The sequence below is a fragment of the Saccostrea cucullata genome, unplaced genomic scaffold (genome assembly GCF_032062105.1).
Source record: "Saccostrea cucullata isolate Sc308-1 unplaced genomic scaffold, CSIRO_AGI_Scuc_v1 ctg4456, whole genome shotgun sequence".
Taxonomy (NCBI): domain Eukaryota; kingdom Metazoa; phylum Mollusca; class Bivalvia; order Ostreida; family Ostreidae; genus Saccostrea; species Saccostrea cuccullata.
This window is the reverse complement of record NW_026931832.1, coordinates 36,580-49,670: the sequence shown is the minus strand read 5'-3', so window position 1 is coordinate 49,670 and position 13,091 is coordinate 36,580. Positions and strand designations below refer to the sequence as shown.

General features: G+C 33.7%; 1 protein-coding gene across 1 annotated transcript; it reads left to right on the top strand.

Annotated features, from left to right (window-relative positions):
• Positions 1–931: 931 nt before the first annotated feature.
• LOC134233661 (V-type proton ATPase subunit S1-like) lies at positions 932–12,583 on the top strand. The gene is made up of 8 exons (XM_062715649.1): positions 932–1,059; positions 1,419–1,496; positions 1,827–2,046; positions 2,551–2,636; positions 3,106–3,329; positions 3,763–3,810; positions 11,224–11,419; positions 11,905–12,583. The coding sequence occupies exons 1-8, from the start codon at positions 1,048–1,050 to the stop codon at positions 12,112–12,114; spliced, it is 1,074 nt and encodes a 357-aa protein (XP_062571633.1). The 5' UTR covers positions 932–1,047; the 3' UTR covers positions 12,115–12,583.
• The last annotated feature ends 508 nt before the right edge of the window (positions 12,584–13,091 follow it).

Genomic DNA, 13,091 nt, shown 5'->3' with positions numbered 1-13,091 from the left:
GCCGATATCCACGGCCCTAACCATTACACAGGAAAGGAGAAGATGTATGGCTGGACTGAAAATCGAACCCGGGACCCCTACATCTCTAGTCAGGTGCTCTACCGACTGAGCTATCCAGGCTGATATCCACCGCCCTTACAATTACATTCCCCCCTCCTTTAAAGGTCGACACAACCAAAGTTCTTATTGCCCCTGGCAAGACTTTCACCTGCATTATATTCCAGGGGTGGTCAACGGCACCAAATCTGTAACAGGAAAGGAGAAGATGTATGGCTGAACTGAGAATCGAAACCGAGACCCCTGTGTCTCTAGTCAGGTGCTCCACCGACTGATCTATTTAGGCTGATATTAATCTCAGCGAGATGGGTAGAGACTGAAAATTTGGACTGACGTCTACTACCCATCTCAGACCAGTCCCATTTTCAAGTTCATTTTTGCATTGAATTTGCAACAAACCTGGTAGGACTGCTTCTGAGTGCTGGCCCAAATAGGGTCTAACATTCAAATATATTTGTGGATAAACTTCAGTGTTTTTTTTTTTTTTAAACAAAACACCTTCAGTTGAAACGACAAACCTGGTTGGAATGCAGGTAAATGTATCAAAATAGTTATTGAAAAAAATCCTGACTGAAAAAAAATTAACACATTCACTAAAATATTGGTATATTAATGGTCACAAAACATGCAAAAAGGTATTCCACTAATAACTTAATTTTGAACCCTGTGTTGAATATGTAGTTTTAATATATATTACCCGGGGTAAAAGAGAAAATTTGGATGGTAATCAGGGTGATATTTTCCTTCTTAGTATTTTATTCCTCTCTGAAATCTTATAGAATTTATTTTTTTAACTTCTTACTGCATAAATTTGTTAATTAATTTTCTTTCTTACTTAGTACTGCAGTTGTAATTTATTTTCTTTCCTGATACAGATCTTTTGCTGACTTGCCACAGAGTAATGCAGGAAAAACCGTCCTGTCTACAGATTTTACCCAGCGATACCTGAAGCCATTGACAACTGGAAAAGATGGCAACCTGGTTGTTTTTATGCAGGATAAGGTATTTTTTACAGCTTGTACAATAAATATGTTGAGTAAGTTCCTTTAACTCACTGTATTTCTAAACTTTGGAAAAGATGATTTTATCTTTGTTTTAGGACAGCCTTCGTTTTAGCATCTCCTTTTTAAGTTGAAATGTGCAGTCATAAAAATCCATGGACTGTGATTTGTGCTAACAGTTCTGTAAAATAAAAAAAAAATAAAGTTGAAAGGATGATTTAACACAGTTATTTAAATTTGAGAAAAAAAGATTCAACCTGATACTGTTTGATCATAAAGGACCTGCTTTAACCCCTACCCTATTTTATTAGATAATTCAGAGAGTCCTCACTTTGGTCTACTTTGTAATTTTTTTTACAGCTAAGTCTTCAGGACTTCACCCAGCATGCCGATGTTTACAATCCAGACAGTGATGGCGGAGTCTTCAAGAACATCAAGGTATTATTAATCAAGAGTTGTCACATCCAAGTTATCTCAAACATCTGTGGGACTGATAAAATCTTCAAGATATTATCAAGTTAGAGTAAAATATGTAAATAATAAGTAGTTGAGAATTGCAAATTACTGGTACCTCTAGGAATTCAAAATATTTGTGTTAGAGGTTCCAAAATTCAACTTTAATAGAAATGATTGGAAAATATCTTTGTGTTTAATAACACTGTACCTGACAGGACAAAGAAACTAAAGTATTTTGTTGGTATGAATTCAGCATAATAACAAATATTACGACTTTTCATATTTCAAAAAACAATTTCTTTGGTTTAATAGAGCTTCATGGATGACCTGTCTTCCTTAAGTCTCCCATCCGTTCATCTCCCTGATCTGGCAGTGGATGAAACAATCAAGAAGTTCAAAGGAAAAGTTCACCAAGTCAAGGGTCAGGACATGACCAAGATTGACCTTGACACCGCTGTTCCCAATTTGATCATTGTGACCTTGAACTCCATTTCTGACAGTCCCAGTGAAGCAGAAGGATTCCAGAAGAATGGTATACTTTTAGGCTTTTAGCACATAGATGTAGTACTAAAGCTCCCGGGTAAAGAAAAATCAGATGCACATAAAAGAGTATGTTTATCCAAATTTTTCTTTCTCCTAGATCTACAGTTCTGCAGCTAATACGTTATAGATTTTAAGCCCACAGTTATTATGGAAAGACTAAGATTTATAGAAGCAATGCATTTAATTTTATATGATTTTTTTATATGATTGTAGAAAAGATCCCATTTCTAAATAATTTAAATCTAGATTTTTTTTCAGAATCCTTATATTTATGTGAACTTACAATCATGCACAATGTTTACTTTAAAATTCGTTGATGTCCATTAAATGTGTATTACACAGCAGTTTAAAGGTGAAAGTTTTCCATTTCCCAAAGTTTAATTTACTCTTTGAATAAAATATTACCTGTATCTTAAATTTTCAAATGCGACATCAGTAGTGCAGTAGCCTCAGTATTTGTTACATGCATCCCATGATAAAATTGTCCTTGTAGATGAAGCCATAGCTAAGGTGATGAGACAGCTGACAAAGCGAGGCGTGAAGTACACCGCTCTTTACACAGCCAAGACCTCACAAGCCGTAAGTGTTTATTGACAAAAATCTTATTTACTGATACCACAGCTTATTGTTGTCAGACTCCCAAGCCGTAAGTGTTTATAGACAAAAATCTTATTTACAGATACCACAGCTTATTGTTGAAAGAATATTAGCTGAACAATTTGAAAAAAATTAAACCTGCTATTTTGTTTTGTTTATATATCTCTGCCATAATGAACAGTTTGAGTACATTTTGTCTTTTTTACTTTGTAATCATGGTGATTCAGCTGTTAGAAAAAGCTTTTAGTGAAATATTTTAATTAATTGTTTTCTTTTGCATCATATAGGTAAAGTTATTTTTATTTTTTACCAAAAAAGAGAAAGAAAACAAAATGAAAATTTAATTTATTATATTTGAAAATAAAAATGATTGAAAAGATACAATATTAATTTAAGTACATTCCTTGATGTCAAAGTATATGGAAGTATGAGAAAATAATTTTGTTTATAGGCGGGAAGTAGTGGTATGGAAACGAAGAGAAAACTCCTGAGTACACAGGAAGAGGCAGTTACACCTACTGTTATAAACGTAGCGAACGGAACGCTAATCAATTCCTCGTGTCTGTTGATGTACATGCGATCCATCACTGTGGTGGCCCAGAATAAAAGTTACATCAGTAACAAGACAGAGGAGATCACTTCTGTCAATGTAACTTGTTCCAACGACACAGCCACGTAAGATACTGTAGACAGTCTCCAAATTTCAAATCTCAAAGCATTTAACTCTTTATTTCTTTTGAATACACTCTTTTAATGATGTAAAAAAAAATTCAAATATTGTTCCCTTTTCTAACACTTCAAATATTTATGGGTTTTTTTTCATTGACATATAATATGCTAGTATATAAAATGTTTTTTTCCGAAGGTCGAACTGAAAATCAGTTAACTGTATGCGTAATAGTAGTACAGCAAAACTCATTTAGTGCGAACATAGATATGGCGAATTTACGGATATATCGAAGTTATCTTGGATCTCTAATTATAGAAATTGAATAATTCGTTATACAGAAATAACAACTTACGGGTATGATATAGTAATTTCATAGGTCCCAGTGACTTCATTATGACTGAGTTTTACTGTAGTAGCATATTTGTGTTTATTTTATAGCTTGATGTTTGATTTCAAGGCTGACACAGGGAACCAAATGTCTTTAAGGTAAATTTCTATCTAAGCAAGATATATATTTTAATAAATTTCAATCAATTAAAAATTTTGGAATATGTTTTTAGGAAAGATATTCAATTCTTCAATATATCAGTTTATTAAAGAAACAGATCATTTGTGTAGCATATATTTCTTAAAGTGAAGGTAAAGATATAAGATTTAACATGTACATGTATGCATTTAACATTTTCTGAAAGAATCAAGTATTGAATTACATGTTTTTGAAGCAGTGATTATTACCCTCAGGCCTGATTATTATTACAGTCCCTGAAACGTTCTACTTTCCCAATTTTTCCGTTCGCTCACCGTTCGTTCAGCGTTCGTTCACCGTTCGTTCAGCGTGCGTTCACCGTTCGCTCTCCGTTCACAGTTTTGCGTTCACCGTTTACCATGCGCTCGCGTTCACCGTTCACAAAACGTTCACCGTTCGCTCTTCGTTCCGTTTACTTTGCGTTCACCGTTCACTTATCGTTCAGTCTTTATTTTCATTCGGAACTCCGAAGTGAAAGGACGTATCATTTTGATGGTAAGGATTTACACGTTTTTTAATTAAATAAGTAAGATATCGCGTTTGAAGAATAATTATTTTAATGCAAAAAAGTATCTAAGATATTTATATTTCTATTTTTATAACTGGGCTGTTAGTTTAACCATAAACTTTCCCTGGAAAATAATACATTAAGAACCTACATATAAGTAGAACGATGCTAAGATATTAAATTTGAATAAGGGCAATGTACAAATACTTCAAACGCGGCATTTTGTAGTAATGTAAAAGAGGACAAATCGTTAATGGATGGATAATAATCCAAGACTTATACAAGACAAGAATACACACACAAAAAAAAATTATTTCTAACACGTATTTTAAAGAAAACATGCACGAAAACATGTAAGAACTACATATAGGTCTGAGAATTATGAACAGTACTGCAGATATTCAGTTAATTAAATATTTATAGAGCGAATTAAATTGATAGTTTGATTTAAAATTTTAGATAAAAAAACAACCGTTTAAAATGTAAAACATTTTTTTTTCTAGTTCACGTATATAAAGTGTATTATTAGAAAGGAAAAACCCTTCCTTCACCGTAACTAAATATATGTTTGCCATTCAGTATGATTAAGATACCCCCCCCCCCCCCCCCACGGTGCCTTTTCTCCCGAAATCAAATTCTTAGTTACATCACTTACATGTAGTATTTTCAGTATATACGTATTAATTAATATTCAACGTGTATTGTAACACACAAAAAAAATCATTCTTAAAACAAACATCAACACAGTCATTTTATACGTACATGTGCCGATAGTGGTATTTTAATTTGGTAGGAATTATGTTTAAAATTCAATTTCAAACTTAATTTATCCTTCCAGGTATATACACGTATTTCCATTATTTATTTTTTCCCATAGAAAAGCAAAAATCAAATTTAGAAATTATGTAAAAAATGTTAAAACTTCTTGGAAATAATAATCGACTCTTTGACTTCGGCATGTTCGGTGAAGCGAGATTTCTATACCTCCATTGTGTCGAATTATTTTGATTGACAGGACAGACACGTGCTCTTCGGGTGAACCGTGTCAACTGATGAAGGAAAATAAAAGCCGATGCTTACTGTCAAATGGATTTGTTAATCTTTAAAAAAAAGATTACTTTGACTGCCGGGAATATTAGAAGAAAAAAATGATATGAATTTTTATTCGATGCAACAGATATATGAGAATCGATGGGGCTTAAATCTCTCTCTCTCTCCCTCTCTCTCTCAAGTCTCTCTTGCTCTTACATTTGTCCTGTTAAATAAAACTATGACAACAATATATTATTTATTTAGTTCTGGAAATCTAATCTATTACAAATGATTAGAATGCCTCTTTCCATTATCTTCTCCGAGTATTATCACAGTAGGGAAATGTCTTCAGATATATGCATTTACATGTAAAACTGTGCTAAAAAAAAATAGTCATACCAAGTAAAAACAAATAAATATCATATATAATTGCATTATAATTTTAAATACGAGTGTATTTATGCAATACGTCAACAGACCTTTGTAAATTAATAAAAAAAAATTGTTAATTTACACAGAAATATAAAGTACATAGTTTTTACAACTGTGGTACAATGTAATAAATTCATTTTTAGGTCACCTGAGTAAACTCAGGTGACCTATTGCTATCCGTTTTCGTCTGTCGTCGTTCGTCGTGCGTCGTGCGTTAACATTTGAACATTTTCAGCTTCTTCTCTGCAACCACTGAACCAATTTCAACCAAATTTGGCACAAAGCATCTATGGGTGAAGGGGAACAAAAATTGTGAATTTCATGATCCCTGCCCCCCTGGGGCCTGAGGGGTGGGGCCAAAACCACTAAAATTAATGCAATCTTTAAAAATCTTCTTCTTTACTCCTGGACATCAAGCAATCAAACTGTTTGCGTGATTGTAATCAGCAATGAGTCCTCTACCAAAATTGTGAAATTCATGCCCCTGGGGTCAGGGGTTCTAGTGCTAGGGCGGGGCTAAATAAGTAGGTAGTGAAAATGCATTATTTCTTTGAAAATCTTCTTCTCTGCTCCTGGGTATTAAATAAACCAACAAAGTACATAGTTATGATGAGCAAGAGTGCCTCTACCTAAATTGTGAATTTTATGGCCCCAGGGTCAGGGGTTCTGGTGTTAGGGCGGGGCTCTATTAATTATATAGTGAAAATACATTATTTCTTTGAAAATCTTCTTCTCTGCTCCTGGGTATTAAATAAACTAACTAAGTACATAGTTATGATGAGCAAGAGTGCCTCTACCAAAATTGTGAATTTTATGGCCCCAGGGTCAGGGGTTCTTGTTTTAGGGTGGGGCTCTAATGATTATATAGTGAATTGCATGAATTCTTTGAACATCTTATCCTTTGCTCCTGGTTAATATGCTAATGATCTAATTACATATTTAAGGCCAGGATTTATTTTATTTTCAGTTGTACAAAGCCTCCGCTCAAGGTTTTGAATTTTCAGAAAAAAATAAAACAATTTTTTTCTTTCCGATGTCAAATATGAGTCGGGATCGAGATTTCAAATTTACGAACTCGCACTTCCGGTTTTAAGATGAAGCGGCGGGTAAATAAAGCTAGCTTGGTTTAGTGTAAAATTCATCGATACGAGTGCCATTCAAAACGTTTCACCCGTTCAAAGGACAAATAAAATGCTGACGACTTTGTTGCACAATGACATGCTGGTGAGATACCGTATAAGTGGAAATTTTAGCGAGACGCAAATTTAGCGATTTGACCTTAAAAACTGGTAATTTATTTTTAGCGAGATGTTATTTTAGCGATTTTAAAATGCCACATTAAAGAAGCTATTACAAATACAATGCAATTTATTTTTAGCGATATTTAATTTTAGCGATCTCAGCACCATCGCTAATAATGCCAAAATTAAATCCTCGCTAAAAATTCTACTGATACGGTAATTATGTATTCGTTTCAAAAGTTTCTGTCTGTAAATTATTTTCCTCCCCCAGGTTTTAAACTGCCCGTGGTAGCTATTGCATATTGCCAGCGACATTGTTTAGGTCTCTGTTATAGCTTACAGTCTAAGCATCATTCTTCAGATAAGGGTTGCTTATGCATCAGATGTAATGAATAAAACTATGGGAGAAGTTAAGTCCATTTTAGGTCAGAAGAAATGAACAATAACCTGAAGAAATAAAAAAAAAATTCAACTATTAAAAGGCAAGAATATACAAATATATACAGGCATGTAGTATCATTTGTATCAGCCAGAGAAATTATTTTACACTTAATTGAAAAAATGTTCACCGTACTCCCCAATACTCCCTGTCTGTTTTATGATAGGAATTATAATTTTAGGCATCAAGTAAATTTTAGAACAATGTCTACACCTTCACCTAACACATATTAAAAAAATGAAGATATATTGAAAGACTTTTAAAGAATTGATTTTTTAAAATATATTTTGGCCAACATCACAATATATAACTGGCCTAAACTGGCAGATGATGAAATAAGCAATTTTTAAAAATGTTCTACTTTTAAATTACTATTTGTAAGCATTATGTGTTCAGTGGTAAGGAGCCTATTAGGATAGCATAAAAAAAGAATGTACAATTGATTTATCAAAATTTTTTTTTTTTTATTTCCTTTTCCTTCGGTACTTTTTTATTCTCATGTTCATAATTAAACCTAAACATAAAAAAAAATGCTGGCCTTATAATGAAGAGAGGGTCCTCTTTCAAAATAGATAAATTAAGGGGCCACTGGGTCAGGGGTACCATGGGGGTACTTTGACTAAAAATAAATTAATGCTTTGAAATCTGCCCTTTGATAAGCAATGGTGCCTCTTTCAAAATTTGTGATTTTCATGGCTTTTGGATTAAAACACGAACAAAATACGATCGCTGGAAAGTTGTTACATGATACTCAGGTGACCTATAAGGCCCGTGGGCCTCTTGTATAAGTAGTAGTATTCTCTTCTGAAGTTAACATTATTTTATTAGTTAAAATACTAAGCAGATTTATTTTATTAGTAAATTGATTTTAATGTTTATACTACACGTGTTCGGTAACAATTACACATTTTTTACGGCAATAAAAATCGTGTTATTAAAATACTGATTTAAAACTTCATACGTATGTGCAGAAAAAAAAATGTTTTAATTATTTATTCACTTATTTATTTATTCTTTGTTTATATTTTAGCATCTAACATTAGAATACAACGGAATAGTTTAAATGCAAGGAAAAAATCTAAGGCATTCCGAATAAATCGTTCATCTTGCGTTCACCGTTCGTTCACCGTTTGCGCTCCGTTCGCGTTCTGCGTTCACTCACCGTTCTCCGTTCACACTTCGTTCACCAAGTTGCGTTCAGCGTTCACACATCGTTCACTCACCGTTCGTTCAGCGTTCGCTCACCGTTCAGCGTTCGTTCAGCGTTCGCTCACCGTTCAGGTGGGAAAGTAGAACGTTTCAGGGACTGTATCAAGTTTTAAGTCTACAAGTGACTAATTTTATTTCTGGTTGTCAGAATGAAATCTTTTTTTTTTGTGAATGATAAAATACTCCACCTGAATACAGTGAAACCTGTCTAACCTGAAATCTACGTTTTTTGTCAGAATGATTAACAAGAATTTAGTATTAGTTTAATTTAGTAGTAGTAGTGTTCACAGGATGGCACCAGTGTTGGAATAAACAGTTTTCATTGTGCATGAATGTTAAACTACATTTCCTTTTTACCATTAAGAGGTTTAGCTTGCTTTGTATTTGTACACTACCAGGTTTTGTACAAACTGAATGTTATTTCACTTGCTTTTTTAGGTCACCTGAGTAAACTCAGGTGACCTATTGCTATCTGTTTTTGTCCGTCGTCGTCCGTCGTCCGTCGTGCGTTAACATTTGAACATTTTCAGCTTCTCCTTTGCAACCACTGAACCAATTTCAACCAAATTTGGCACAAAGTATCTATAGGTGAAGGGGAACAAAAATTGTAAATTTCATGATCCCTGCCCCCCTGGGGCCTGAGGGGTGGGGCCAAAACCACTAAAATTAATGCAATCTTTAAAAATCTTCTTCTTTACTCCTGGACATCAAGCAGTCAAACTGTTTGCATGATTGTAATCAGCAATGAGTCCTCTACCAAAATTGTAAAATTCATGGCCCTGGGGTCAGGGGTTCTAGTGCTAGGGCGGGGCTAAATAAGTAGATAGTGAAAATGCATTATTTCTTTGAAAATCTTCTTCTCTGCTCCTGGGTATTAAATAAACCAACTAAGTACATAGTTATGATGAGCAAGAGTGCCTCTACCAAAATTGTGAATTTTATGGCCCCAGGGTCAGGGGTTCTGGTGTTAGGGCGGGGCTCTATTGATTATATAGTGAAAATACATTATTTCTTTGAAAATCTTCTCCTGTGCTCCTGGGTATTAAATAAACTAACTAAGTACATAGTTATGATGAGCAAGAGTGCCTCTCCCAAAATTTTGAATTTTATGGCCCCAGGGTCAGGGGTTCTTGTTTTGGGGTGGGGCTCTAATGATTAACGTTATATATTGAAATGCATGAATTCTTTGAACATCCTGGTTAATATGCTAATGAACTAATTATATATTTAAGGCCAGGATTTATTTTATTTTCAGTTTTACAAACCCTCCGCTCAAGGTTTTGAATGTTCAGAAAAAAATAAAACAATTTTTTTTCTTTCCGATGTCAAATTTGAGTCGGGATCGAGATTTCACATTTACGAACTCGCACTTCCGGTTTAAGATGAAACGGCGGGTAAATAAAGCGAGATCTGAAAGATAGCTTGGTTTAGTGTAAAATTCATCGATACGAGTGCCATCTAAAAAGTTTCACCTGTTCAAAGGACAAATAAAATGCTGACGACTTTGTTGCACAATGACATGCTGGTGAGATAATTATGTATTCGTTTCAAAAGTATCTGTCTGTAAATTATTTTCCTTCCCCAGGTTTTAAACTGCCCGTGGTAGCTGTTGCATATTGCCAGCGGGCAGCAACATTGTTTAGGTCTCTGTTATAGCTTACAGTCTAAGCATCATTCTTCAGAAAAGGGTTGCTTATGCATCAGATGTAATGAATAAAACTTTGGGAGAAGTTCAGTCCATTTGAGGAAGAAATTGTTAAGGCAAGAATATACAAATATATACAGGCATGTAGTATTATTTGTATCAGCCAGAAAAATTATTTTACACTTGATTGAAAAAATGTTCACCCTACACCCGCAATACCCCCTGTCTGTTTTATGATAGGATTAAATTTTAGAACAATGTCTACACATTCACTTAACACATATTAAAAAAAATGAAGATATATTGAAAGACTTTTAAAGAATTGATTTTTTAAAATATATTTTGACCAACATCACAAAATTTATATAACTGGCCCAAACTGGCAGATGATGAAATAATCAATTAAATGTTTTACTTTCCTATTTGTAAGCATTATATGTGTCTATTGGTAAGGAGCCTATTATAATAGCATAAAAAAGAATGTACAAATGTTAATAATTGATTTATCAAAAAAAATTTTGATTTCCTTCTCCTTTGGGACTTTTTTATTATCATGCTCATAACTAAACCTAAACAAAAAAAATGCTGGCCTTATAATGAAGAAAGGGGCCTCTTTCAAAATAGATACTTTCAGGGACGCTGGGTCAGGGGTACCAGGGGGGTACTTTGACTAAAAATAAATTAATGCTTTGAAATTTGCCCTTTGATAAGCAATGGTGCCTTCTTCAAAATTTGTGAATTTCATGGCTTTTGGATTAAAACACGAACCAAAAGCAATCGCTGGAAAGTTGTTACATGATACTCAGGTGACCTATAAGGCCCTTGGGCCTCTTGTTGTTAATCATATCTTATGTTTGTACTTTACAGCATGAACATGGCCGTAGGTAATGTCTCGGGCTACTGGAGTGTTGTAGAAGCCACACTGACCCTTAACGACCAAACTAATAACATCTCCCTGGACAGTGTGTCAGCCCCAAAGGGGTTCTCCTACCACTGTTCCAGCCTAGGAAAAGCCGGCAACAGCACGGGGGCCAACATCACCGTGTCCTTTGACGGATTCCAGGTAACGGAGCAGGTGTGAAGGGAAGGTTTTGACGGGGGACCTCATTAGGTCACTTAAAATATAGTGTTATCTTTACACAGCACTTTTAAAAGGCAGAAACTTCTATAAATCTATGCACAATGTGAAATTTTATTATTATTTATTTTTTTTAAATAAAGCCATGTAGGCTGAGTTAAAGGTGGCTTAAGAAAAAACAAAAATAAATCTTCACTGATTTGTATTTCCAAAATTTAAAGTTTTTTGAGTTTTGTAAAAAATAAAAAAAGTTTACACTTGAGACTAACTGCACATTGTTCAGAATTGAAATGGAAGGTTATGCAGATTAATCCATTTATGGTGCAGAGAAGAAATGAAACATGCAAACACAATTTGAACAGATTAAAAGTTACAATTATTGAAATGTTTACAACTGCTGTGAATTACCAGTTATGATTAGTGAGTTATCTGGTGTCAGTATTAATGTGACAATATTTAACTTTTAACAGCTGCAGCCTTTTGGTGTGGTGAACTATCAATTCTCGGACGGCTGGGACTGTGTCCCGTTCTTTACGGAGGTGATCTGGATGGGGATCATTTCCACCGCGGTCCTTCTTCTTATTCTCCTCCACGGCTTCTCCATGTTGACCTCCGTCACCACCCAGGACAGGTTCGATGACCCCAAGGGCAAAACTATCACCGTCAATGTCAACGAATAGAGAATTAAACTATCACCGTCAATGAATAGAGAACTCAATCACATGTTTTGTACTTTTTGTAATGTAACATTCCCTAGAAATTAAGAATGAATTGCAGTAATAATGTGGACATACTTTTTTCCATGGAATCATAATTACGTGGAATCTAAATTTCTGTTTAATCTGCGTATAGAAAATAACGCGGATTTTCTAGATTGTCACTATATTTATATTAAGTACGCTTGGACAAATTTCCGCAGAAATTTTGTGACCATGTTCATAGTGTAAATTCATACCACACGGAAAAAGTACTTCTACAATAAATAAGTTATATGAATATGTCTTAGAAGAATTTTTTGGATTACATTGAGTATTGTTATTACATTTAACTGTGTAAAGGATTTTCTAAGTTATGAAAGGAATTTTTTTTAAATAGTAATTTGTCAATTGAAATTGAATTGCTTATAAAGTCTGTTGTGTGATTTATTTTTGCCAAATAAAATATTGTGAAGAAAGAAATGCTTGGTTGATAATAAAAAGTCACTGATATAAATTTAAGAAAATAAAATACCCATGAAAATTTCAGTTTCTTATGAAGGGGGGAGGGTGACACATTTACAATTTTTTGAAAAATATTGGATAAATCATATAAACTTTTTTTTAAAAGATAGCTTTTACGTAAAATCTTTTCAAGAACCTTTTTCACGATACCATTAGAGATCTACATAAAAGGTTAATATTTATAAATAGATACTAGTAATAAATATGAGAAGTTCATGCAAATTCAAATTTTATTGAAACAAGGCTTATAATTCAGTTTCCTGATAATTCTGAATTCCATGTGTTTACCCAATTTGTTTTTGCGTAAAATCTGGAATCTTAATGTCAATTTTCTTTCAATTTTCTGAATATAACTTTGAATTAAGCATGTATTTTGTAATATTTACATTTCCAATGTCTTTGTCCGAGATAAAATTACAAATAGTAAAAATACTTTA